This window comes from Xyrauchen texanus, chromosome 25, assembly GCF_025860055.1.
Source record: "Xyrauchen texanus isolate HMW12.3.18 chromosome 25, RBS_HiC_50CHRs, whole genome shotgun sequence".
NCBI lineage: Eukaryota > Metazoa > Chordata > Actinopteri > Cypriniformes > Catostomidae > Xyrauchen > Xyrauchen texanus.
The window spans coordinates 20,661,470-20,687,439 of record NC_068300.1 but is presented as its reverse complement, the minus strand read 5'-3'; the positions used below and the strand labels follow the sequence as shown (position 1 = coordinate 20,687,439).

The following is a 25,970-nucleotide window of genomic DNA, read 5'->3' as shown; positions in this document are numbered from 1 at the left end:
GACCACAGAACAGGGAGAGTTAGGGCCAAGTGAGACACAGGTAATGGGAATATGACAGAATGCTCATTTGTGTAGGATAACGGAATACATTGGTACTGTGACCAGGTAATTTAACTAATTGTTCTTATGATTAATATACAGGTGCTGGTCATATAATTAGAATATCACCAAAAAGTTGATTTATTTCAGTAATTCCATTCAAAAAGTGAAACTTGGATATTATATTCATTCATTACACACAGACTGATATATTTCAAATGTTTATTTCATTTAATTGTGAGGATTAAAACTGACAACTAATGAAAATACCAAATTCAGTATCTCCGAAAATTAGAATATTACTTAAGACCAATACAAAAAAAAGATTTTTAGAAATGTTGGCCAACTAAAAAGTATGAACATGTAAAGTATGAGCATGTACAGCACTCAATACTTTGAGGTTCCTTTTGCCTGAATTACTGCAGCAATGCGGCGTGGCATGGAGTCGATCAGTCTGTGGCACTGCTCAGGTGTTATGAGAGCCCAGGTTGCTCTGATAGTGGCCTTCAGCTCTTCTGCATTGTTGGGTCTGGCGTATTGCATCTTCCTCTTCACAATACCCCATAGATTTTCTATTGGGTTAAGGTCTGCATCCAAAGGTAAAACCTCCCACACTTGTCTGTCTGGAGTAAAGTTTTAGAAAATCTTCTTGACTGACAGATCGCGTTCCTTCATCGTTTTGTCGCTATGGTTACACACACACACACACACACACACACACACCGTTGGCGGTGCGCTCAAAGTCATCTGTCAGTTGTGCAGTTACCCAAAATCTCATGAATGAAGTTAAAACCCTTCATGTCACTGGATGAAATAAAATCGACTAGCAAAAATACAGGAGGCCGCCTTACAAACGAGTGTGTGTGGAGGATATTGTCATTTCGCCGTAAGGTTTTGATAGCGTCATTTATTTATAAGGAGGGCAACACTCCAGTCCAGGAGGTGGCACTAATGCACCTAAAAATCGGTTATTTATGTATGCTTCGGCAGCCGGTGTTTTTATTTCTTGTATGTAAATCTAGTATGATGTAAATGTGAGGTAAGTTAACGTAGGAAAGGAAACGTGGAAGTAAAAATACTGAAATAAATACTGATAACATATTTTGGGCGGTTTTGTTTGCATTTTGGCGGTTTCTGAACAGTTTTTGGGCTAATTCAGCCAATGAAATGGCAGATTGCTGGTTTTCAGTTTGATCATCAGTTTTGTTGTATTTTGAAACTGTCAAATATAGCCTTAGAAGCAAACTATCTAATTTTATGTTGTGTAAAACAGGCAAATGTTAGCTAATTAGTTAGCTAACGTTGGTCAGCATCAGGAAGCATGAAGTGCTCTAAAACTTCCTGGTAAACTTCAGAAAACACAGTGGACCAACACCAGCAGATGACATGGCACCCCAAACCATCACTGACTGTGGAAACTTTACACTGGACTTCAAGCAACGTGGATTGTGTGCCTCTCCTCTCTTCCTCCAGACTCTGGGACCTTGGTTTCCACATGAGATGCAAAATTTGCTCTCATCAGAAAAGAGGACTTTGGTCCACTGTGCTTTATTAAATCCAGAGTCAACGCTGCCGTCTACCAGGACATTTTCAGAGCACTTCATGCTTGCTTCATTTTCCGGCAGGATTTGCACCTGTCCACACTGCCAAAAGAACCAAAAGCTGGTTCAGTGACCATGGTATTACTGTTTAACTACTGTGTGATTTCATGTAATATTCTATTTTTTTTGGGATTTTGATTTCATGGGTTTCATAAGCTGTAAGCCATAATCATCAAAATTATAACAAATAAAGGCTTGAAATATCTCACTTTGCATGTAATGAGTCTATATAATATATTAGTTTCACCTGTTAAGTTGAATTCTTGAAATAAATCAACTTTTTGATGATATTCTAATTTTATGACCAGCACCTGTATATATTTGAATGTAAAATGAGTTTATCGCTGAAGCTTTATAATGATAAGCTACGCTAAGTAAAGTGGCTTTTATGATAACAATTTATAGAGTTTGATTTGTGTTATTTCGTGTACATTCTATAGAGCAGCCAGAATTGGAGAGAGGTCAGGGTTTCAGAGCAGGTCAGCCAGACAGAGCATCAAAGGCCATATCAACCTAAGGCAGGATGTATCATTCAGCAGCAGCTTGCAAACAAGACACTTAGTTTCCAGGATAGATGGTACAAGAACTATATATGGCTACACTACTGTCCTGATGTGAGAGGTATACTCTGTTTCCATTGCATGAAAGCATTTAAAAATCAAACAAGTCCCCTTGCTAAAAGTGTAGATCAGTCATTTGTATCTACAGGATTCCAAAACTGGAAAAAAGCAATAGAAAAATTTAAATCACATGAAATGTCTCAAGCACACAAAGTGGCCATAACAACACACACACATCAGGCAAAATCAATAGACACACAGTTATCATCAGCAAAGGCTCTTCAGCAACAGCAGGCAAGGTCTCATCTGCTAAAAATTGTTGGCTCATTGCAGTTTCTTGCTAGACAAGGTACTGCTATTCACGGTCATGAAAACAGTGAGGGAAATTTCAGGCAGCTCCTTCGTCTCAGGTCAGAGGATATTGAGGGACTGGAGAGTTGGATAGAGAGGAGGTCAAATTTTCTCAGCCCTCAAATTCAAAATGAGATTTTGCAGAACCTGTCTTTAAACATTGTGCGGGAGATAGCATCTGCTGTGTGGAACTTGCCGACACTCCAATACTCCATCATCATGGATGGCACCCAAGATGTTGCAGGGGTAGAGCAGGAGTCAATCTGCATCCAGTATGTGGACCATGATCTAATACCTCATGAAGAGTTTGTCGGTCTTTATGAAGTGTCTTCGACCACAGGGGAAAATCTGGCTAGGGTTGCCATTGATGTCCTCCATAGAATGAATTTGCCGCTATCTGGTCTCCGTGGTCAAACGTACGATGGAGCTGCAAACATGTCTGGCAAGACTGGTGGAGTGCAGACCAAAATCAAGGAGATTCAGCCTCTTGCCCTCTATGTCCATTGTGGACCACATTAGCGTCAATCTTGTAACACAGGCTGCCTGCAGTTCATCCTGTGTGGTTATGGATGCACTGTCATTGGTCCACAAACTTGGAACCCTCTTCAACCAGTCAGGCAAGTTTAAAACGGTCTTTAAAGAGATTGCCAAATCAGAACATGGGAACATCAAAACACTGAAGCCCTTATGCCCTACCAGATGGGTTGTCAGGATGAAGGCTATTCGAGCTGTTCTTGGGCAGTATGAGGCAGTGCTGCTCAGTCTGGAGGAGATGGCTTCATCTGGTTACTCTGAAACAACAATCACAGCTAGGGGCTTTTGGAGCGATTCCAAAAGGGGACCACGGTGCTTGGGCTTCTTCTTGCTTGTGAAGTGATTGGAGAACTAGAGTGTCTGAATTACTCCCTACAGACGTCAACAGGAACTGTCATGGGCATGACGGCAGCTGTGGACTGCGTGAAGTCAACTCTGAAGGCAAAGAGGTCAGATGAAATGTTTCACCGCATATACACAAGGGCCACTGAGCTAGTCACCAGCACAGGTATTGAACCTATCCAGATGCCGCATGTCAGAAAGCCACCCAAGCGCTTCACAGGAAATGCAACAGCATTTGTCCCAGCAACCACTGAAGAGCATTACCGCATTGACTTCTTCAAAATGCTGGATACTGTGGACATGCAACTAACCAAGCGCTTTGAACAGAGTAGCCTGCAAGTCCTGGATGAATTAGAGAGAGTGCTCCTGACTGGAAAGATGCAAGATGTTGTCAGCCAATATCCAGAGCTAGATCGGCATACACTGGAGGTACAGCTGCCAATGTTCAAGCTTCAGTTCGACTATAGTACCACTCTTGAGGCTACCAACATACTAAAAAATCTGCTGCCAGAGGTCCGCAGTCTCTTCAGCCAGGTAGAGACATTGGTGAGGCTGCTTTTGGTTGTTCCTTCTTCCTCTGCAGAAGCAGAAAGAAGTTTCAGTTCCCTAAGAAGACTGAAGACCTGGCTAAGGAGCACAATGTCAAAACAGCACTGCAATCTGTCACATCCATCAGAACAAGTTGAATCGTCTAGATAGAGCAAGAATTTGCGAGCAGTTCATCTCTGCAAACGATCAAAGAAAGCATGTTTTTGGGACCTTCAATTAAGTCAACGTGCTCTTTCTGTCCATCACCTGGCTCTGCCTCAGTCTCTCTCCATCACTGCCTCAACCTCCATCCATCCCCAGGCTCTGCCTCAGTCTCTCTCCATCAATCTGCCTCAGCCTCTCTCCATCAGTCTGCCTCAGTCTCCATCCATCAGTCTGCCTCAGCCTCTCTCCATCAGTCTGCCTCAGTCTCTCTCCATCAGTCTGCCTCAGTCTCCATCCATCAGTCTGCCTCAGTCTCTCTCCATCAGTCTGCCTCAGTCTCTCTCCATCAGTCTGCCTCAGTCTCCATCCATCAGTCTGCCTCAGTCTCCATCCATCAGTCTGCCTCAGTCTCCATCCATCAGTCTGCCTCAGCCTCTCTCCATCAGTCTGCCTCAGTCTCCATCCAGCAGTCTGCCTCAGCCTCTCTCCATCAGTCTGCCTCAGTCTCCATCCATCAGTCTGCCTCAGCCTCTCTCCATCAGTCTGCCTTAGTCTCCATCCACCAGTCTGCCTCAGTCTCTCTCCATCAGTCTGCCTCAGTCTCCATCCATCAGTCTGCCTCAGCCTCTCTCCATCAGTCTGCCTCAGCCTCTCTCCATCAGTCTGCCTCAGTCTCCATCCATCAGTCTGCCTCAGCCTCTCTCCATCAGTCTGCCTCAGCCTCTCTCCATCACTGCCTCAGTCTCCATCCATCACCAGGCTCTGCCTCAGCCTCTCTCCATTGCCAGGCTCTGCCCCAACCTCTTTATCACCAGGCTCTGCCCCAACCTCTTTATCACAAGGCTCTGTCCCAGCCTGATCATCTTCTAAATGGTGTGTTTTCATTTATGTGTCCTTTATTAAATAAAGTATGTTTTTGTACAGTTCATGGTATGTAGTCATTTGGTTGTAGTTATATTAGATTGCTTCTCTCTGTTTTTATAATCTACCCAGTCTGTCACTGCATATACCCTCTTACAACCAAACTAAGTAGTACAGTCTGTTCCGAAAAGTCATTAGAAATGAGCATTTAAGTGTTTTATATATATTAAAAATATTTTAAAAAGCGGGGAATTTCCCGAACCCCCTAGCATTTCCTGTCCCCCCAGGTTCAAAATTGATCCTACGCCCCTGGTAAAATATCTTCCCAAGGATGAATAAATCAAAGTTATGTGCCAGTTTCCTCACCTTCTCTCCTGAAGAGCGATCCCTACATCAATTGTGAGCATGTTAAAATGTACTCGGTGTCATGGCTAACCAATGAAAAGCAGCAGCATGGGACGTAAGCCAAGCTATTTTCTATCCAAAGAAAATGTCAGCATTTTCATCACCAATGAAATTGATGATGCTCCACACAAAGGCCAGAGGACATTCAGGGGCATGTTAGACCACTTTTTTCTTACAAATCATGAATAAAATAATGAGTAGTGTTAAGGAGCATGAAATATTCTAATAAATATATTTAATCAAAATCTTGGATATCCTAAGTTTAAATGCTGAGACATTCAGACTATACCAGCAAGAGTCACATCAAAAACTCTAACATCATTGAATGTTCAGTAATTTGTATTCCTAGAAAATACTGCTTTAGAAAAGATTCTTCAATCTCATATTTTGTCACACTGTAGTGAGTTGTCAGAATGGGAACCTGAAGTCATTGACACTAAGAAAAATATCTTTATTTGAAAATTGAAATACTATCTAATGTTTAAAAAGCCATTTTCCACGATAGATACATAATCCCAATTATAAGCTATTTATTGGGTTTTCTATAATAATGTATACTTTATCAAATATAACTTATCAAAAATGGAAAAGATGACAAATTCCAAAGGACACCGACTTTCAGTTAAAAAACAATAGATCATGGCCCTTATGTATTCAACTTCAATTGTTTAACCAACAATAGCCTATTACAAGTATTACAATATATCATATGTTGAATTCTATTCATATTACATATTAATAAAATGTTAATTCACAAACAAAATATTATTATTTTATGATAATTTGCATGAACTAATTTAAAGGTGCACTCAGTAATTTTTTCCTTATTAACAGGTTCAATATGTAACAATTTTCATGTAATATTGACCTTTTTTTTGCCAATGTGTGAACGGCTTGTAACGCAACCTAAAAAACGAGCCCTTCCCGGACTTCCTAGGTTCCAAAGGATGTGACATTTATGCACTCTCCCGAGAGCCTTGCCTCAGAAAGTAGCTTCTCTTCCGCTATTCAACAGTGATAACAGATATTTTGCAACACTAGGCAATGTTTTCTTAGCGATGGAATCCAGCAAATGTCCAGCTCCCAGCACAACACCGACTCCTACACAAACTCAGAGTATGCCAAAAAAATAAATAAATGTATCTACTGAATCCCATCTGGCTAAGCGGAAACTTGATAGTGGTCGAGCAAAAACTAGAGTGAACATCAGCAGGGCATTTGATTCCTGGAGGAACTTTGTTCAGTTTTGGTGATCAAAACCGACTCTGAATTGGCGTTCTTCTTATTGGACAGGTAAGCTTACATAACCGCAAAGTTTTTGAAATATAGTGCCATAAGAACTGATCTGTGTAATTTTAGATAAACTACAATAACACTTGAAATGAATGCTAGACAATGTTCAAGATAATGCAAAACGTCACGTTAATGTTGTAAGCTCCGTTCCCACAGGGAGGGAACGAGACGTTGTGTTGAATGAAGTAACACAATGGGTCTTCCTCGGGAGCCTCACGTACCTCTGAACTTGAGAAAAGGCCAATGAGAAATTGGCAGGCAGAATTTGCATGTCACACCCCCGGACATACAGATATAAAGAGAAGCGGCTTGCATCTGTCAGTCAGGTTTTTGCACTGAGGAGCCGAGAATAAGGTACGGCTGTTTACAGTGGTAGGTCTAGTGTCGTGGCAGAAGGGACACAACATCTCGTTCCCTCCCTCAGGGAATGGAGGTTACAACAGTAACTGTGACGTTCCCCTTCTGTCACTCACTCGATGTTGTGTCAAATGAATTGACACAAGGGGTCCCGTTCAAAAGTGCCATGCACTAGACTGTGTTACGTGAACTGCTGACACAGGTGCAAGCAGGCTGCTGCGTGCTAGAAGCAACTGTATCGGCTGCACTTAACCCTCCCCAATGCCCCCAGAAAAGGTGTCATATATAGACCTTAGGTTCCCAGCACCCCTGAGGGGGGAACAGGTTCTACATGACTAGCATGGGAGCAAGCCCGTAGCCACGGCCTTTTCTCTCTCTATGTCTCTCGCATAGAGTGTGAATTTTAACGCTATGAAATGCGTCGGGGAAGGCGGTCTCTCCTGACCCTATTCTTTCAGGGGGAAAAGACCACGCGGAGGCCACAACCTGCCCAGACTAGGGGGAGGTGACATTTGGCTAATACACCACATGGGTTGTGAAGCCGCTCATGGGAGCGGCACGGTGGTAGGTCTGCCTGATGAGGGAGGAGCTCTACAAACAAGGCGACCGGGGGCAGTGGGACTGCCTAAGGGAGACGCAGTTCCGCCGATATGGGGACCGTTCCGCAGAAAATACATCACAGGGAGTTGCCTGAAGAGGGAATTATGCCTGTGCCCAGTACAAAATACTTGTGGTTCATAGTGTGCCTAGTCGCAAATCGCTCCGCTGAATTCAGGCCAGAAGGCTAGGGAGGAATAACATCCAGGAAGCAATGCTTACTGGCCAACCTGGGAGAGAAAGCGCATTGGATCAACTTGGTGGGTGCAAGTGGAACACCAGGTCGGTTGAGATGAGACCGACTCAACTCTGAGATTGTAAAATCTCGCAAAGCTATTAGGTGTTGCCCAGCCAGCTGCTCTGCAGATGTCTGCTAGGGAGGTGCCGTTGGCCAGTGCCCACAGGGATGCCACACTTCTGGTCGAGTGTGCTCGAACCCGCAAGGGGGGCGGGCCCAGCCTGGGTCTGATAAGCCAGGGAGATTGCGTCATAGACCCAGTGAGCTAACCTCTGTTTGGAGATGGCATTCCCTTTCCGCCATCCACCAAAGCAGACAAAGAGCTGCACAGAACATCTAAAGCTCTGCGTGCGGTTCAAATTGATATGCAAAGCATGTACCGGACACAGCAATGAAAGGGCTGGGTCTGCCTCCTCCCGGAGCAGCACTTGTAGATTCACGACCTGATCCCTGAAGGGGGTTGTAGGAACCTTGGTCACGTAGCCCGGTCGCGGCCTCAGGATAACGTGAGTATGTACCGGACCGAACTCCAGGCAGGTGTCGCTGACAGAGAATGCTTGTAGGTCCCCAACCCTCTTGATGGAAGCTAGTGCTATCAGGAGGGCCATCTTCAGGGAGAGGGCATTGAGCTCAACTGAGTCAAGCGGCTCGAAGTGGGGTCTCTGAAGGCCCAAGAGAACCACTTAGAGATCCCAGGAGGGGAACAGGCTTGGCTGGGGAGGGTTCAGTCTCCAGGCACCTCTAAGGAACCTAATAATCAAGTCATGCTTACCCAAGGACTTGCTGTCCACTGCATCGTGGTGGGCCACAATAGCGGCTACATACACCTTCAAGGTCCAGCCTCTCTTGCAGGAATGCAAGCACTGACCGAACTGCTCATCTCTGCGGGTCTTCGGCTTGGGAAGAACACCAATTCACGAATAAGCACCACTTCAGGGTGTAAAATTGCCTGGTGGAGGGAGCTCTGGCTTGGTTGATCGTGTCTACGACTGCAGGTGGTAGGTCACTCAGATTCCAGGTTCCAGAGGTCTGGGCTCGGGTGCCAAAGTGTGTCCCATCCCTTAGATCAGGGGTGGGGAACGTCAGGCCTCAGGGCCATATAAGGCCCGCGAGACCATTTTACTCGGCCCGTGAGGCCATTTGAGAAATAATTTGAAAAGCAAAAAATGGCCTTGATTCAATTAACCTGAAAAAAATTCCTTTCAAATTATTATTTTTTATGATTTTTATTTTAAATGATAACAATAATAGACAGACCTTTTAGTGTTTTTGGTGTGTGAGCACGTAACGGAATGCGTACATTAATTTCAACCCACAATCAGAAATTGCAAGCAATTGTATGGCCCACAAATAATTTCGTAAACACTCAAATGGAAAAAAGGTTCCCCACCTCTGCCTTAGATAGAAGGTCCTTCCTCAGTGGGATTTTCCAAGGAGGTACTGTCGCGAGGAGTGTGAGATCCAAGAACCAAGTCCGGGTGGGCCAATAAGGAGCCACAAAGGTGACTTGTTCCACATCCTCCCTGATCTTCTGGAGTGGTGGTGGCGTAGTGGGCTAAAGCACATAACTGTTAATTAGAAGGTCGCTGGTTCGATCCCCACAGCCACCACCATTGTGTCCTTGAGCAAGGCACTTATCTCCAGGTTGCTCCAGGGGGATTGTCTCTGTAATAAGTGCACTATAAGTCGCTTTGGATAAAAGCCTCTGCCAAATGCCTAAATGTAAATGTATCTTGCACAGCACCAGTGCAAGAGGGCTCACTGGGGAAAAAGCCTACTTGCACCACCCCTGGGGCCAGCTGTGTGCCAATGCGTCTGTCCCAAGAGCATCTTCTGTCAGGGAGTACCAGAGCGGCCAGTGAGTGGGAGACAAAGATATTTACCTGTGCCATGCCGAATCGGCCCACCTGGGGGTGGAACCTCCACTCTCCGCTGGGCGAAACCTGTCGCGATAGCAGCGTCCACTGTCGTGTTGCAGTTGCCAGGGATATGAATGGCACGCAGCAACCTGAGTCACTACTGACTCCAAAGGAGGAGATGGCGGGCAAGTTGTGACGAGACGAGAGCGCACGCCGCCTTGGCGATTTATGTACACTACCGGCGTGGTGCAAAGACATGCTTGCCCTGAATCAGAGGGAGAATCCTCCGCAGGGCAAGGAATACAGCCAGCAACTCTAGGCAGTTGATGTGCAAACGCATCCGGGGCCCTGTCCAGGAGCCAGCGGCAGCGTGCCCATTGGACACGGCACCCCAACCCAGTTGAGAAGCATCTGTGGTGACCACGACACGTCTGGACACCTGCTGTAGGGGGACTCCTGACCGCAGAAAACAGAGGTCTGTCCACGGTTTGAAAGCTGGTGATTGTCACAGGGTATGTGTCGCGTGCCATGCCCATCTTAGGATTCCAGTCTGAAGCCAGTGCTGAAGCAGTCTCATATGCATCAACCCGGGCTCGAAGTGACCTTCATGGCTCTGAGCGCGAAGTCGGTGGCAGAGCACAGTTCCTGCAGCACGTCGGGGTCGAGACTACCCAGGTGCAGTTCTTTGAGTGCCTTGGCTTGGTGTACCTGCAGGAGAGTCATGGCATGCAGGGCAGAGGCGGCCTGTCCGGTGGTGCTGTAGGCTGTCAAAGTCAGTGATGACGTCATCCTATAGGCCCTTGAGGGAATTCCCATCAGGTGGCGGCGTTCTCAGGACACAGGTAGATCACAACCGCTCTGTCCACCTGGGGACCATCCTCCCCACGTGTACCCGTGGGGAGGATGGAGGGTTCCATTGCAAGCCACGTTTACGACAGCCCAGGCAAGCATGTCAGCCTCAGAATGGGGAGGCTGGCCCGAAGGCGGCAGCCCAGTCGAGTCCCCTGCGTCAGACGCATGGACACTTTCCGATGCAGCAGCGATGTTGTAATCCAATTCCGGGGGCTCAAGGGAGAATGCCAGGTGGCCGCGCGGCAAGCCGTACTCATCCCGAGCTAGGACTGAAGCAAGCGAGCGTGCCGGGGGGGGTGGTTCCTGGGGATTTACCCGGCAACTTCATTCTTCATTCGACACAAAGTCAAGTGAGTGACAGAAGGGGAAACCTCCATTCATTAGTGTAACGTAACATGGTTATACAGAAAATATATACATTATATTATTATAAAACAATAGCGCATCGATATTTCAGAATGACTGTTGTGATGGAATCACATCAATACTGAATTTTGTCAACATATTTATAATGTACAGTCTATTTTATAAACAGCTACTGTCATCATCCACCAAATTTAGCTAACCGCTATTGATAAAGCTGGCTAGCTTGCTAAAGCAGACATAGGCTATCATATAAATGTAGTCAATGTATCGTGCAAAGAAAAGTGATTACTTCAAACTACAGTCTTGCATAGTCAGACCTATATCCACACTTTGTTTTAGCCCTGTTCCAGGACTGGAGAGTCAAATACAATATACAGTCTCAAAGTTTGTAGTAAAGCAATAATAACTGTAACTGCTACCTCATCTGTCAACATGATGCCGGTGGATCATGTTCAGTTTATTTGTGCTTTACGTCATTGTTTGATTGGTTCCTCAATCTTACATACTGCATCTTTAAAAAGTTTTACTTCTGAAGAAATTTATAGAAATGATCTTTAATGAAATAAAAAAAAAAAACATATATTTAAATTTTTATTAATTTAATTTGTACATTGGATGAATACATTTTGTTTATCAACTTTATAAACCAAATCTTAAAATTGGCAAAAATATTTTTTTTGTGTACAAACATACCGGATTTACGCAGCATAAATAGAGCTAAAAAAAAAAAATGCGAAACGTGTTGAACAGTTGGCATACAACAGTAGCAGTTTCGACAGTCAAACTTGAGGTCACGTCACAATGTAACTAGTGTAGTGGCTGTCCAATGAGGGTCTCTGATGATGCGGAGTCATGGCGCTGACATGAGCGGAGAGAAAACGGACACCCTTCCCAAGTTACACGCTAGTTTGATATCTGAAAAAGAAATCCCTGTCTGTTGAACTATTCGAAGCTGAGAGCAACCGAAATCGTTTTACTGTAGTTTTTGGTAAGTACAAAAATTACAGAAAAGGTCTGTGGATGAAGGTGAAAATGTGACGGTCGTGGTGTTGTTTTTCTCAGCCGAAGGAAACAGCAGACGGTTAGTGCGTCGAAAACCGATTTTACGTCTGTTTCTATAGTGATCATGACGCGAGACTTTGCTTAGAATTCCCGTATTTATTACGCTAGTGTGACAATTATGTGAGAAACGTTTTCGTTTTCATTTGCTGCTTGCATATTGTTGGCAATAGGTGAAGATGAGCAATGCTATGCATGACAATAGCAATCAGGTCAAGTCTTAAAATAGCTGTATTTTGATGGTCTACTGATTGTAAGCTAAAGCAAAAGGCCAAATGAAGTGGTAAAACATGTTTAACACCAGTAGTTCATTAATTATTTGATCTATACCTTTGTAAACATAGGCTACATTTTATGCAGTGCTATGAGGTTACCCACTGAGATGTTGTACTTGGAAACCTTTAGTGCAAAGCATAAATGCGTTTTCATCTGGAAGTTTGATAGTTTTTACATTTATTTAACACAGAAAATATTTGAGAAGCATTACATTTGTCAGTGCATTTGAAATGGTAAAATAGTGTGTTTGCTGACCATATAAAGCCATACAAAATATTCAATTCTAGGCCGTACTACAGATTTACATAAATTACCCACATCTTATCATTATAACAAGTGCTCAGTCAAGTGTCCTCATAAGAAATGTGATGGGTAGAGGACTTATTTAATGCCTTTTTTTTAGGGTGAAGTGTTTGCTCTGCTTCTCTGGGTTTGAGCTGGTGGAATGCAGTGCAGTGGCTGCTGTTATTATCATGAGAATTTCTCAGATACGTGCAACATTACACTGCAGGCCACTAGTGGATTATAGACACAAACAGGGTGTGCAATGCCTATGCAGATGGAAGAGGGGCCCTTAGGGGTGTGTGAAGCCTTCTTCTGTGTTTAAAACCAGTGTTTAGAATGGAAACCTTGAAAACCAGATCGTGTCAGTACAGTTGTAAATTCTTGTAAAATTATCTCATGTCTTTTTAACCTGGTTATGTGATATGTGTGGATGATAGGTGTAGATGATACAGATCAATATTTAAGTCCCTTTTTAATATAAATTCTCTTGCCTGCCATTAGGTGGTGATATGCACAAAGAATGTGAATCTCCAAAAACAAGAGAAGAAGAAATTGAAAGTAAAAGTGGAGATTTACAGTAAAAAAAAAAAAAAAAAAAGGACTTAAAGGGGTCATGACATGAGAAACCAAATTTGCCTTGATCTTTTGGTATATAAGAGGTCTTTGTATCATTAAAACGTCCTGCAAGTTTAATATTTTAAGACGTCCTCCCCATTCTAAACGAATCATTTATTTAATCAAGCTCAAAATACAGCTCGTTCTGGATTCATGGTTAGAAGTGACGTGACGGTTACAAGTGACGTACCAGCGTTTGCATATGACCGCCTCCAGCACAAGATAACTACGCTTTAAGCGCAAGACAACTACGCTCATTTCAGTATCGCCGTCGCCTCACAAGTGTTCAGTCGATGGACAGCGAGCTCTGACAGAGACTACTTGTGCACAGGAAAATTACGATGCCACACAGATGTGCTGTTCCTGGCTGTGGTCAAACAAAACCTCTGAATAAGCTGCCGAAAGATCCAGACGTCAGGGAAAAATGGATGCAGTTTATTTTTTGCGGACGTCCCAGTCACGGCAGTGTTAACTTAAGCGTTTGTTCTGTACATTTTAAGGATGACTGTTTTGAGAACAAATCTCAATATGATGCTGGCTTTGCCAGAAAACTGTTGCTCAAAGATAAGTCCGTGCCGACTATTCTGGGAACAACGACGATGCAAACTGTAAGTAATCTATTTTAAACTTTAAACTACTTTTTAAAGCGCAATTTAATTCATTATGAATAATCACAGTGTTTTTACTTAGTTTACTTGCATATTGTTCTGGCTGGGAGCGTCAATAATTGATACATAGGCACTGACGTTAGCCAATCATAACAGTGGGCGTTAACACTGAAGTCTTAAATGGAAAACGCCCCCAAAACAGACTGTTTGAATCAGAGGATGAGAAACAGGGTGGGAAAAGGTCATAAATCACTAGATTTTAAAAGTTTTTCTTAAAAAAAAATATATTAATACTATAATTGCACCTAAGGGAACATAATAATACAATAAAAAAACCCATGTCATGACCCCTTTAAATATTGTTTTGTTTCTCACCCACATTTATCATATCGCTTCAGAAGGCATGGATTTAACCACTGGAGTTGTATGGATTACATTTATGGATACAATTATTTTTTGTGTGTGTGTGAACTATAACTTATACTATAACTTATAACTATACTTATAAGAACTTATAACTATAACTATAACACGCGGAGTGGTGGTGTAGTGGTCTAAGCACATAACTGGTAATCAGAAGGATGTTGGTTCTAGCCCCACAGCCACCACCATTGTGTCCTTGAGCAAGGCACTTAACTCCAGGTTGCTCTGGGGTGATTGTCCCTGTAATAAGTGCACTGTAAGTCGCTTTGGATAAAAGCGTCTGCTAAATGTAATGTCATGTCAGGAACTTTAAGATTATTTAGACATCAGCTACTGATTTAAAGTTCTAATTGAACTTTTGAAATTATTTTCCCCAAATAATTTTAAGGTCTGGTAAAATTACAAATTTTTAGTTATGAAATTAGTCTAATAATAGGCTATGATTTTGTTATACGTCAAATAATTATTGCATTATTATTATTCAAGTATAGGCATGAGTAAAAATATAGATTTTCCAATGCATCTCAATCTTCATTTGAACAATCTGGATATCGATTCTTAAATCCCAAGATCGTTCTTTTACTCTGCGCAGTCCTCCACTAAAATGAGAGGAAATCACTTGCATTTGTCTACAGGATTGTTACACTATATTTTGAAGCCAGCATTATCCATAACTGGTTTAACATCACAGATACAGTTTTGAGTAACATGTATACAGTCTTATTGATGTTTTAGAAACATTATAAAAAGGCATTTTACTCAAAAATAATATATACACCGTAATACGTATGACATACAGCTCTGTAATACATATGACAGCATATGTTACGTCACCAAGTGGGTTTTCCTGTACATGACTCACTAGTTACTATAGATCATGACAAATTATTTACACATGACATGACGGGAAGTCAAGCGGTCACATTCTCCTCTTGACTTACATGTTAGAGTGTCTTATTGTGAAAGGTTGCTGTTGTTTACTGTTAGCTAGACTATTCTGGGACCGACTGGTAAACAAGACTACCAGTGAGCACTTTGGCATTCATGTTGCCTAATACCCAACAGGTATGATAGGAACAAGAGGGTTGCTTTATAAACCATGATGTATTAAAAACAGAGCCCTCAATTTATGCAGTGCAGTTGGATTCTCTTTGAACTGCTTGTTTGTTTTAAGAGCACTAGCTCATTGTCAAGAATTGATGTGGATTAGATGAAAATAAATGCTTGTAAGAAAGGCATTTAAAGGGATAGTTCACCCAATTCTGTTGTCATATACTCTTAAATGGAACACCAAATGAAGTGTTTGGCAAACAGTCAACATTTATTTTATGGAGAAAAAAGATAAATGTCTTCTTTAAAGAACCCCAATAAAAAATAGTTATCATCTCTATCAGTTAGATTACTCAGGTAACTCTTTTATCAAACAGCTACCAGTATTATTCCTCAGTCCTTCTGCTATGCAAAATGTAACCTAGGTCTCTTGCTGAAAGTTTTAGACATTTGCTCTCAAAAGCAGGTCTGTTTTATGCAGTGTTCTGACCCTTTGAGGCCCCATCTCTCTCTCTCTCTCTCTCTCTCACTCACTTTCCTTCTCACATCCTTATTGATGAGTCAACCTTCATAAAACTTCATAAAACTTCACTAAGCTGCCTGTTGCATAAGTGGATCTCTGCATTGAATGTCACAAGCATATGCAGGATATAGACATTTTGGGCATTCGAGGACACATTTGTTTGACAACTTGTTATGATACCTGACGCTGGAGATGGAAATACCTTTTTATTTTCAACTCACTGACTGCAATCTACCGTAGGCGAGACTAACAGTATTTTTGACCACTGCAAAAATACTTTGTTCACTTGACTTGCCTTGTGACTCTCTTGGAGAATACAAACAAGGAGAAACAGTCTCATAAATATTTATGTGACTGCTAAATTGCCTTTTAAAGTTATGACATTTTTTAGGTTATTGTGAAGGAATTGTCTTTGAGTAGACAATATGTAATATTTTGTTCATTTTACTCTTAAAGGAATAGTTCACCCAAAAATGTTTAATCTTGCTGTCATTTAGTAATCCTCATGTTATTCCAACCTCATATTGTTTTCTTTCTTTTATGTAACAACAAAGATGTTAGGCAGAATGTCCAAGGGGCTTTTCCACTTTCATTCAGTTTCCTGACCAAGCTCCACAAGTACCACACATGTAAAAAAGTGGTCCATATGACTTTTATTTCAATATTATATTCTATATCTAAGTCCTCTAAAACCATACAATACAAAAGTACCATTCATAATTACATCCATTACTCACTTATTATATTTCCTTCCACCAGAGTTCACAATTCTCTTTGTTCATTTTAGGATTACCAGTGAAAATTGGTAATCACGCATTATTATTGTATAGCTTCAGAAGACTTGGAATAAAGCTCATGAGTCATATGGACTACATTTATGGTGCTTTTCATTTTGTGTTTCACTAAAAAAAGAGATAGAAAGACGTGAGATTAAAGAAGTGATGACAAGTGTTCATTTTTGGGTGAGTTATTCCATTAAACTTTTAACTTTGGTTATGTAATCACCCCCCAGTCTGTGAAAATGGACACTGCTGGTGTATTTATAAACCAGACACAGTGACGAGCACTCTTTTTTAAGAGACCAACGGTTGCACACATTCATCATAACCATATGATATTTCATTCTAGAAGCTACTGTGGCCCTTCTTACATGCTGTCCTTTTGTAATTTTAAACGCTTGACAGGAAACACAGGTAGGTGGCAACTACATTTGAAATTTGAGGTTTTCTCTTTTAAGGAAATTGTTTCACACTCTCTAAGTTAAGTGAGACAAATGTGCTTATGTGTTTATTAATAAAACTTATTTTCTCTGTTTATGGATAAATCCAGTGTTCTGAGTGGAAGTTCGCAAAGAGAGAAACGCCAGACTAAAGGGATTTGCTATGGAGAAGCCAATTTTACAAACACAGTCATCTATGCTGCCCTTCTTTGATGCGGCCCATGCCATCAACTTGCTCCGCGGTATCCACGAGCTCCGCGCTGAGCGCAAGTTCTTTGATGTCACATTGTGTGCTGAGGGCAAAGAGTTCCACTGTCATCGAACTGTGCTAGCAGCTGCCAGCATGTACTTTCGCGCTATGTTTACCGGTACGCTGCGAGAAAGTCTAATGGACCATGTGGTACTGTATGAGGTATCAGCTGAACTCTTGGGCCTCCTTGTGGACTTTTGCTACACAGGCCGCATCACTGTCACACACGATAATGTGGATCTCCTACTCAAGACAGCGGACCTCTTCCAATTCCCTTCTGTCAAAGAGGCATGCTGTGCTTTCCTGGAACAGAGGCTTGATGTCTCCAACTGCTTGGAGATCCAGGACTTTGCAGAGGCTTATGCCTGCCATGAGTTAGCCACAAATGCTCGCCGTTTTGTACTCAAGAACATTATGGAGCTGGCGAAGAGCATGGACTTTGAAAGGCTGTCTTGGAAGCGACTACTGGAGTTTGTTTCTGATGATGGCCTGTGTGTGGATAAGGAAGAAACGGCGTACCAGATTGCCGTGCGCTGGGTCAAAGCTGACTTGCAGCACCGCTTGCATTACTGGCCTGAGCTACTGCAGCAGATACGCCTCCCGTTTGTTCGACGGTTCTACCTTCTGGCCCATGTGGAGAGTGATCCACTGGTCTACTTGTCACCGGCATGTTTACGGTTGGTCAGTGAGGCACGTAGCTTTCAGTCATACGAATATGACCGCCATGACCGACCTGGGCATCGAATGCGCCCTCGTCCGTCCACCGGCCTGGCTGAAATTCTGGTGGTGGTGGGAGGATGTGATCAGGACTGTGATGAGCTTGTTACTGTGGATTGCTACAACCCTCAGACTGGACAGTGGCGATACTTAGCTGAATTTCCAGACCACCTCGGAGGTGGCTACAGCTTGGCAGCCCTGGGCAATGACATTTATGTAACAGGTTAGTAAAGAACAACCAATATTTTTCTTTTACAATGATACCGGTTGCAATTATTTTTGCTCTGTTGTACGATAATTGATAGGCAGAACCAATAATAGTTTTATGTATCATTTTTGACAATTGTGTTAGAACAACCATAAAAATTATTATTAATATTTTTATAATAATAGTAATATTTCTGAAAAGTTGTTTAACTTTCTAAATGGTCTGTGTTGGACTATCTCTAAATTAATACTGCTGAACTCTATGGAGTGAAGTGTCAGTGTAAAACCCCTTATTGCACCTCAATAATATCGTCATGATTAACACAGGCTAATGATTGGGGCAAACTCTGTCATGTGACACTACATTTTTGCGTTAATGCCAATTTTATCGACAAGAAGTGTTTCCAAAACAGTTTTTCATGACATTTGATGTATCGACATAGTTTATACGCTTGAGTTAAACATAAAAATATTATGTCGACATTTGTTTCCATCAGCTTTATTTTGATGCGCTAAAACGTTTTTCGCAAAAAATCCTTGGATGGAAACGTAGTTAATGAAATTTTTGCCAACAATAAAATTGTCGATAATGTCGACTAATTGTTTCAGCCCTATACTTGGGTAATATAATATAGCAAATCCCAGAGTGTCTCCAGAGAACCTTCAGAGTCCTTCTTTCAAAATAATTTATTATGACATGGCAGCAATTGTATTAATAAACTACTGTGTATTTGGCTAAATGAGAGCATGGTAATGGGACATGGTGTTCTGCCAGATCAGCAATGCCCAGCATGCTTTTAGGTAATAAATCAATTGTCTTCAGAAATGGACAATGTTTCAATTGATAAAACATCTCAGGCGGTTGCATGCTGCCTCTATTAGTGAAACAAACAAAACAAAAAAAATGGCAAAGTGCCCTTTGCTGTTACATAAATGCAAATGTTCTGATGTTTAAAAAGGTGCCTAAGCACTGGCAGGTTCAGTTATTGACAAATTGTTCAACTGATTCTATAATCCCAAATTATGTCACCCCTATATATATAGTAGCAGGATACTTTAATGCACATCATTTGTAGGAGACTTACCTTTTGTTGAAAAATGGTACATTGATATAAAACAGATTTACAATTATTTAGTGTGGTATTGGTAAGTTTAAAAAGTAAGAACAATACACGGTAGGTAAGAAAGACTAGCAAAGTCTCTGTAATGGTTCTCCTAAAAGCTCAGTTCTGTTGGTGCAAAAATATTAGGAAACAGTATGGCCTATCAACTCTCAAGGAACTAGTCATGTTGTTTTCTGCTGTTTGGTATATGTTCACAGTCCGACAAGAAATCAAAATTGTAGTTTTGTTGCTTTTAGTGTCAATTAGCTTTAAAGCTACCTTCTGTATATGCTAGCTGACAAAATCAACTTTAAGCAGGTTATACAAATTAAAATTGTAGTCTATCTTCTGTGAAAACTGCCTAAAATTAATGATGTCTCTTGTTGCACTACATAGATTTTTGTCTAATCAATTGCTCAATGACAAATTTGGCAATTAAAAAAAACAGATGATATCATGAGGTCTTTTTTTCTGGGCCTAAAAATGTAAGTTACACTTCGTCATGTAAAATTCCTTCATTTTGTAATAGGTGGCTCTGATGGATCACGTCTCTATGATTGCGTTTGGCGCTACAACTCCAGTGTGAATGAGTGGACAGAAGTCTCCCCCATGCTGAGAGCCCGAGAGTACCACAGCTCTTGTTTTCTGAAGGGCCAGCTCTATGTGGTTGCCTCGGACAGCACTGAACGCTATGACCATACCCTTGACTGCTGGGAGGCCCTTCCGCCCATGCTGCATCCCATGGATAACTGTTCTACCACATCATGCAGGGGGCAGCTCTATGCCATTGGCTCTTTAACTGGAGAGGACACAATGGCTATTCAATGCTACGATGCAGACACCAATCGCTGGACCCTAATGAACAGTGGAGAGTTGCCTCCATGGTCCTTTGCCCCCAAATCAGTGACTTTAAACAGCTTGATCTACTTCGTAAGGTGAGCGTTGTGCTAAATGATTTCAATTAAATAATATATATTCACAAATATAAAGTGTCACGTTCCTAGTGTTTAGCTGGGAATGGAGGGTGAAAGGCAAGTAAGTGAAATTTCTTTAATGTGTTTCAGGGACGATTCGGCTGAGGTTGATGTCTATAACCCACAGAAAAACGAATGGGACAAGATTAGTCCCATGATGCAAGTATGTACAATTTTCCAACTCTAAATCCATAAATTGTACAAAGCCCTTTCTTACACTGTCTTTAAAAGTATAGTTTACCACAAAAAAAAGACAATTCTGACATCATTAACCCTCATATTATTCCATACCCCTTTCCCCCTGACTTTTTTCTGTGAAACACAAAAGGAGAAATTTGAAAGAATCCATTAATCCATTTTTTCCCCCATGCCATTATAATGAATGGGGACTGAAACTGTATATAACAATATCTCACACTCCACAGGTTCATGTTGGAGGCAGTGTGGCAGCTCTGGGTGGTCGACTTTATGTGTCCGGTGGCTATGATAACACTTTTGAGTTGTCCGACGTGGTTGAGGTCTACGATCCCACTTCTCGATCTTGGACCCCGGCCGGCCACCTGCCCCAGCCCACCTTCTGGCATGGAAGTGTTAGCATATTTCGACAGTTCATGCCCCTGGTCTCTAGCACCTTCGAACCCATTGACATACCTGAGGCAAATCCCATCCACCTCCACAGACAACACCGCAACCAGGCACTTTACAACCACAACAATGTCAATCAGAACCACAACCAAGATATCAATCAAGTGCATTAAGATCTGTTAAATCCACAAGGCTGAAGGTTTCTTGGACATTTGCAAATGGTCATTCATGTGGCATTGCTATTAGGTGTTTTGCACTTTATCACATATTCACCTCAACTTGGCATTAAAGGGAGCTGGTGAATAGACAATCAATTTTTGCATTATTTCGCCTTTTAACTGTTGCATGCGGTTCTAATGCTGGATGTGTTTACTATGAACATGGGTTTAAAATCAAAGAATAAATTGACTTTTTATAAATGAGTGCCTACAAGAGTGTTTGGCAAATTCCAAGCAATCCATACCTTGAAAATACATGGAAGTTCCACTTATATTATTACAATGTGTTACCAGTATGTAAAGTAATCCAAAACATTGCGACTTCAAGTCCATATCACAAATTACATGTAAATTTGCTCTTTAAAAAGAAATGTCATTTTGAGAGCCCAATCATTCCAAAAGGTAAGTGTTTGTATCTACTTAACTGTAGATGCATGTTTGTTGTGTGATTGGGATTTCAGTATTCTGCAATGTGGAAAAGAGATTGCTGTTTACATAAGCAGAGAAGAGTCTGAAATTAATATTTTGGAGAAACCAAGGCTTTCCAAAAACAATATAATTTTCTTTGAAGGATACAATTTGATGATACATTGAAAAACTGCTCCACAGCATAACATGTTTTTATGTTCAACTGGCTTAAATTGCATTTGTCAGAAAATATACAGTAGCATGCATTAAGTTCTCACATTTTCTGTGAATTTGTGTCAAACTCACATCTTTTAATAGTAAATTAAGTTTATTTATGAATATGCAGTGTTTTTAAAAATGATTATTGAGGAACAGCTGTTTGTATTGAGCTGTTTGCTAAAGACATGAAGAATGACAAGAAAGTATGTGAAGTTATTGTTATTGTATAATGTAAAAATGTTAAAATTTGTATGTAAAGTTGCATTAGGATGCTGTACTAATAACTGGAAGCAGTAATTCAGTATCTCCATATCCTTGTTTAAATGTGTGTGTTTGATATTACCAATACTTATGAAAGTGATTATTTACAGAAGTGATACTTTTATTTTTCTTAAAGACTGTTTAGTTTGCTTTGTGGCCAAAATCATTTTAACAATATGGATTAGATGTTTTGATTTGTGACATAATGTTTGTTATTGTGGTCAACAAATAAATGACAGGCAGCGGAAAAGGCTTTGTCTTTTCATTTATGTGATAAAATCACAAAAATTGTCCTTCAGTATTATCTTCACATGTTCTGTATAACCCTTGACAGAATTGGAGTATAGGCTAATCTAATTTTCCATTTAGTTGAAATTAGTATATCCAAGCCTCTTAAGTAAATCAGTGGAAGATACTGTGTCATGAAAGGAAATGAAAAGTGGCTGAAGCTTGTCTGCAATGAATATTCAGTGAAAGATCTAAGACTCCATAATGAGGATAAAAATGAAAGATTATGCAGTTAGAGAAGTTCAGCAAAAAATGACAATTCTGTAATTATTTACTCACTCTCAAGTTGTTCAAAACCTGTATAAATGTTTTTCTTCCATGGAACATTAAAGGAGATGTTTGGCAGAATGTAGAAGCTGCTCTTTTTCATACAATGAAAGCAAGGTGTGACCATGGACTTGTTAAAGGAATAATCTGGGTTTAATACAAGTTAAGTTCAATCGTCAGAATTTGGGGCATAATGTTGATTACCACAAAAAAAGTGAATGGGGCCAATTTTGGAGGGTTTAAAGTAAGAAATGTGAAGTTTATAATTATATAAATGCACTTACATTAATTCTTCTGTTAAAACTTGTGTATTGTTTGAGCTGTAAAGTTGTTTTTATCATTGTTTTACACTGTAAATAAACAATTTTTTTTTTTTTTAGTTTTTACCAATAAATTTGAGATAGTTTTTTTTTTTTTGATTGAAATTTTAAATAGTTACAAGAATAAACCATTTATCGAAATGTGTTACGTGATTTAACAAAGAAATTCTGTATAAATGGAATGCATTAAATATCTGTTTTTTAACAGTTTGAAATGACAATTTTAACAAAACAAACCATAAAAAATAAAGTTCTTTATTGACAAAAGTAGCATAATTTTGAAATGATAAAAAATGGCTTTAGTTATGATGATAAATCACGGTCAAATACATAAATATACTGTTAATAATAAGTTTAAAAAATGTATAATTGCAAGAAAATATATGACTTAAGTTATACAAAATTACAAATATTTATTTCTTAACCACTACTTTACATACATAAACTGAAAAAAAAACCACAGGTATTAATTATATCCTATGAGACAGTTAAAAACTACATTTGATCAGATTTTGACTTTCACATTATCACTATATTTGTATTAATTTAAAGGTTTATTGTTAAACAGGCTAAGTGCATTTCAAGTTATAAAAACCTGTGTAAAACCATAGTTACATTTAAAAAGTTAATTACTGTGTTTTACGCTTCCTTACATTTATAGGACATGTAAATCAAGTAAAATTACCCATCATTACATTCCCCTATCACTATCATTTCAAAATACATCGTACGCCAATTAAAAAGGATTTGGCCTGAATGAACAAAATGAACGTACTGTATAGAAAGAATCAATTGACATGTTATGTGATGTGCAAAGCACATTCATTAAAAACATTCATATATTGAGTTGGAACAGACACCTTCATTGTTGTGCATATTAATTTGGACACAATAGGCCTATCTACTTTTTTATTGTACCATACATGAAAAAATCGGTTCGCATGTATTTAAGGTTTACATGCATGTAGCCAGGGCAGCTAGTGGGGTGAAAGGTGGAAACGATTCTAGGGGCCCACAGTTCTTATGGGGGCCCCACAAGAAATTCTAAACTGTATTTTTTGAATGGGAAAGGGGCCCAGAGCAATATACAGTCAGGGGGCCCAGAATACCTTGCTACGGCCCATGTAGCTTCTAACTTGAGGAGTTTTATTTTGGAGAAGGAATATACCTTCAATAACATGCTTATGATTGGATGCTGTCTCTGAGCTCGCACTTCAAGATGTTCGCTGCTGTCCGAGTGGATTCAAAAGTAATTGCAAGTTCAATCATAACTTCTTTTATTATATATATATATATATTTAACCACTGGAGTCATATAGATTAGTTCACACAAAAATAAAAATTCTCTCATTTACACAATCTGTCCATTCACGCATGTCCGTGAGTGAGAGCGCGTTTATTTTTTCATTAATTACAAACCCGAACCTGAAGTCCTAATTTAAAAACTGACCCGAACCCGGTGTTCACACAGTCTGTGCTACTTGCTAAGGATGCGCTACCAGCAGTAAAAACAGTGATATGTAAAGTTAAAACATGGGGATACAATAACATGAAATGTGTTAAAAACCTAGGTGGCACATCTGGTCAGGCAGATAATACCTATCAGGATGTGCTACAAGCATAACTATCAGATAATGTAATATGGTGTGAGGCTGTACAAACCCTAAAAGTATGCAAATATAGCATTGGGAGCAGAGGTGGGTAGAGCAGCCAAAAACTGTACTCAAGCAAAAGTACAATTACTTAAAAAATAAATAATCAAGTAGAAGTAAAAGTACTAATACAAATAAATACTTGAGTAAGAGTAAGAAAGTATCCGATTAAAAGAGCATTCAAGTACTAACTCGTTACTTTCACAAATGACATAATATACTCCCCTATATTCAATACATAATACAATCCACCGTGGGGAAAGCTTAGGAGCTGGGAGTTTACTGCTTCCTTCACTACTGCAATGTTTTATTTCATGCTGAATGTAGTAAATAACTTTAACAAATCATTACTGTGTTAAAATAACATAATAACATATAGAGAGGCAAAACATACAGATACATTTTAAAATGTACTCTATTTTTATTTATACAGAATTGTGCCAGCATGCATTGGTGTTTAAAGATACTAAAGTAAATTAAATAAATAAATACAATAATGTAAATTTGATCAAATGTTTTTACTCTTTATATGAACATATATATATTAAAACAGAATGAAGATTTATTGTATATATATATATATATATATATATATATATATATATATATATATATATATATATATATATATATATATATATATATATATTATTTAATAAGACTAACAAGTAAGGCCTAAGTATTTTAAAAGTTAAAATGTGACGTTCATTTACACTTTACTTGGATGATTACATGCATTTATACAGATAATCTGACCGACGTAATTGCAGTAGTTTCCAGTATCGGGGTAAATGCATAAATACTGCTCATGACATGTGGGACAAAGCGCACCGATTTAAAAATGAACACTTGAAAACTGATGTCATAAGAACCAGTTATAGAATCACCCTGTAAATGACCATCACATTAAACAGAAAAGCTCGTGTTAGCTTTAGAGTCAAAACTGACTCGACGTGCAGCCTTAAATTGAAGCTGAGATTTTAATCTTGAAATATCCGCTTAACTTGGTGTTAAATTGCATGACGAAACTATTATTTTGTTCACTGTGTGGAGCGAAGAAAGTGTTGCAATTTGAAGAGCTTAATGCTGCAGCAGTGGTGGATTCTGCTTGAGTGACAGCTCCAGTCTGTAACAGAGCACGCAGCTGTGTGAACTTCCGCTCTCGTGAAAGTCCCATTCATTAATCTCTCAATAAATTACACATGAACTAAAATTAATCCCAGTAAATTTTTAATTGCATTTTTTCCCCCCAAAATGTTACTCAAAGTAAATGTAATGGAGTAAATGTAGTGCGTTACTACCCACCTCTGATTAGGAGCATATCCTGATAGTTAGCATATATTTTCAGGACACCAGCCTGAAACCCGTCGGGTTCTCAGGTCCCGTCGGGCCTGGGATGGGTTGCAGAAAGAATTGCACCGTTTCTCATTTCTTAAAAGATCTACAAATTCCCCATCACTTGCATGTTGTTTGTGAAATAGTTTGGCTAATTGTG

The 25,970-nt window shown here is 40.2% G+C and overlaps 1 protein-coding gene across 2 annotated transcripts; it reads left to right on the top strand.

Moving 5' to 3' along the window:
* The first annotated feature begins 11,771 nt into the window (after positions 1–11,771).
* LOC127619181 (kelch-like protein 21) lies at positions 11,772–22,702 on the top strand. Of its 2 annotated transcripts, XM_052091974.1 has the most exons (6): positions 11,772–11,936; positions 16,916–16,980; positions 17,117–18,196; positions 19,813–20,218; positions 20,348–20,420; positions 20,683–22,702. In XM_052091974.1, exons 3-6 carry the CDS (start codon positions 17,170–17,172, stop codon positions 21,013–21,015), a joined length of 1,839 nt encoding a protein of 612 aa, XP_051947934.1. In that variant the 5' UTR covers positions 11,772–11,936; positions 16,916–16,980; positions 17,117–17,169; the 3' UTR covers positions 21,016–22,702. The 2 variants fall into 2 exon arrangements, with proteins under 2 accessions (XP_051947934.1, XP_051947933.1); XM_052091973.1 differs by lacking the exon at positions 16,916–16,980.
* Positions 22,703–25,970: the final 3,268 nt, after the last annotated feature.

What these genes read in the sequence shown, in the direction of transcription:
- LOC127619181 (XM_052091973.1), top strand. Translation starts at nt 17,170, where the DNA reads ATGGAGAAGCCAATTTTACAAACACAGTCATCTATGCTGCCCTTCTTT. An exon ending in CAATGACATTTATGTAACAG is followed by an intron (nt 18,197 to 19,812) that starts GTTAGTAAAGAA and finishes ATTTTGTAATAG; the next exon opens with GTGGCTCTGATGGATCACGT. An exon ending in AGATTAGTCCCATGATGCAA is followed by an intron (nt 20,421 to 20,682) that starts GTATGTACAATT and finishes CACACTCCACAG; the next exon opens with GTTCATGTTGGAGGCAGTGT.